This window comes from Theobroma umbraticum, unplaced genomic scaffold (assembly GCF_002168275.2).
Source record: "Theobroma umbraticum cultivar Fairchild unplaced genomic scaffold, ASM216827v3 scaffold_4.1, whole genome shotgun sequence".
NCBI lineage: Eukaryota > Viridiplantae > Streptophyta > Magnoliopsida > Malvales > Malvaceae > Theobroma > Theobroma umbraticum.
In genome coordinates, this window is record NW_018397258.1 from 9235518 (window position 1) to 9235950 (window position 433).

The 433-nt window shown below is 34.4% G+C and overlaps 1 protein-coding gene across 1 annotated transcript in view; it reads left to right on the plus strand.

Annotated features, from left to right (window-relative positions):
* Positions 1-255: 255 nt before the first annotated feature.
* Positions 256-433, plus strand: part of LOC110413389 (uncharacterized) — a 1702-nt gene continuing 1524 nt past the window's right edge. Inside the window, exon 1 of the mRNA XM_021424164.1 lies at positions 256-277. Within this exon, the coding sequence (XP_021279839.1) occupies positions 256-277 (22 nt within the window). The remainder of the gene's footprint in view (positions 278-433) is intronic.

Here is a 433-nt window from a genome sequence, read left to right on the forward strand (position 1 = left end):
CATAGGTCTCAGTTCCAACCATTCTTGTTAAGGACAAGCTGTGATTCACACCACGTCGTCTATTGCCTTGACTCGTGAGGGGGAATATTCAAAGTGATAAAGAAATCCTACATCTGTGAAGTTGGGGATATCTTGTATAAATATAGTGAGGGTCCGTGAGTTATTGCTAATTGATTTTAGGTTAGATGCCTGTTCTAAAAAATTCAATATTAAGTTTTTAAATGGAACCTCCTTATTCTCTGACCTGACCTAATTATGCTTGACTTTGAGTTAAAAGGTAATTCTTTGGGCAAATTATTTGGAAGGTATTTCTCTTCTTCTACAATCTACAGAAGTTTTAAACTTTTCTTTCATCTTCCATCTTCCATTTATTGTTTGTTACATGGCTTCAACATATATTAAGAATGCTATACGGTTGTTCATTTTCTAGATG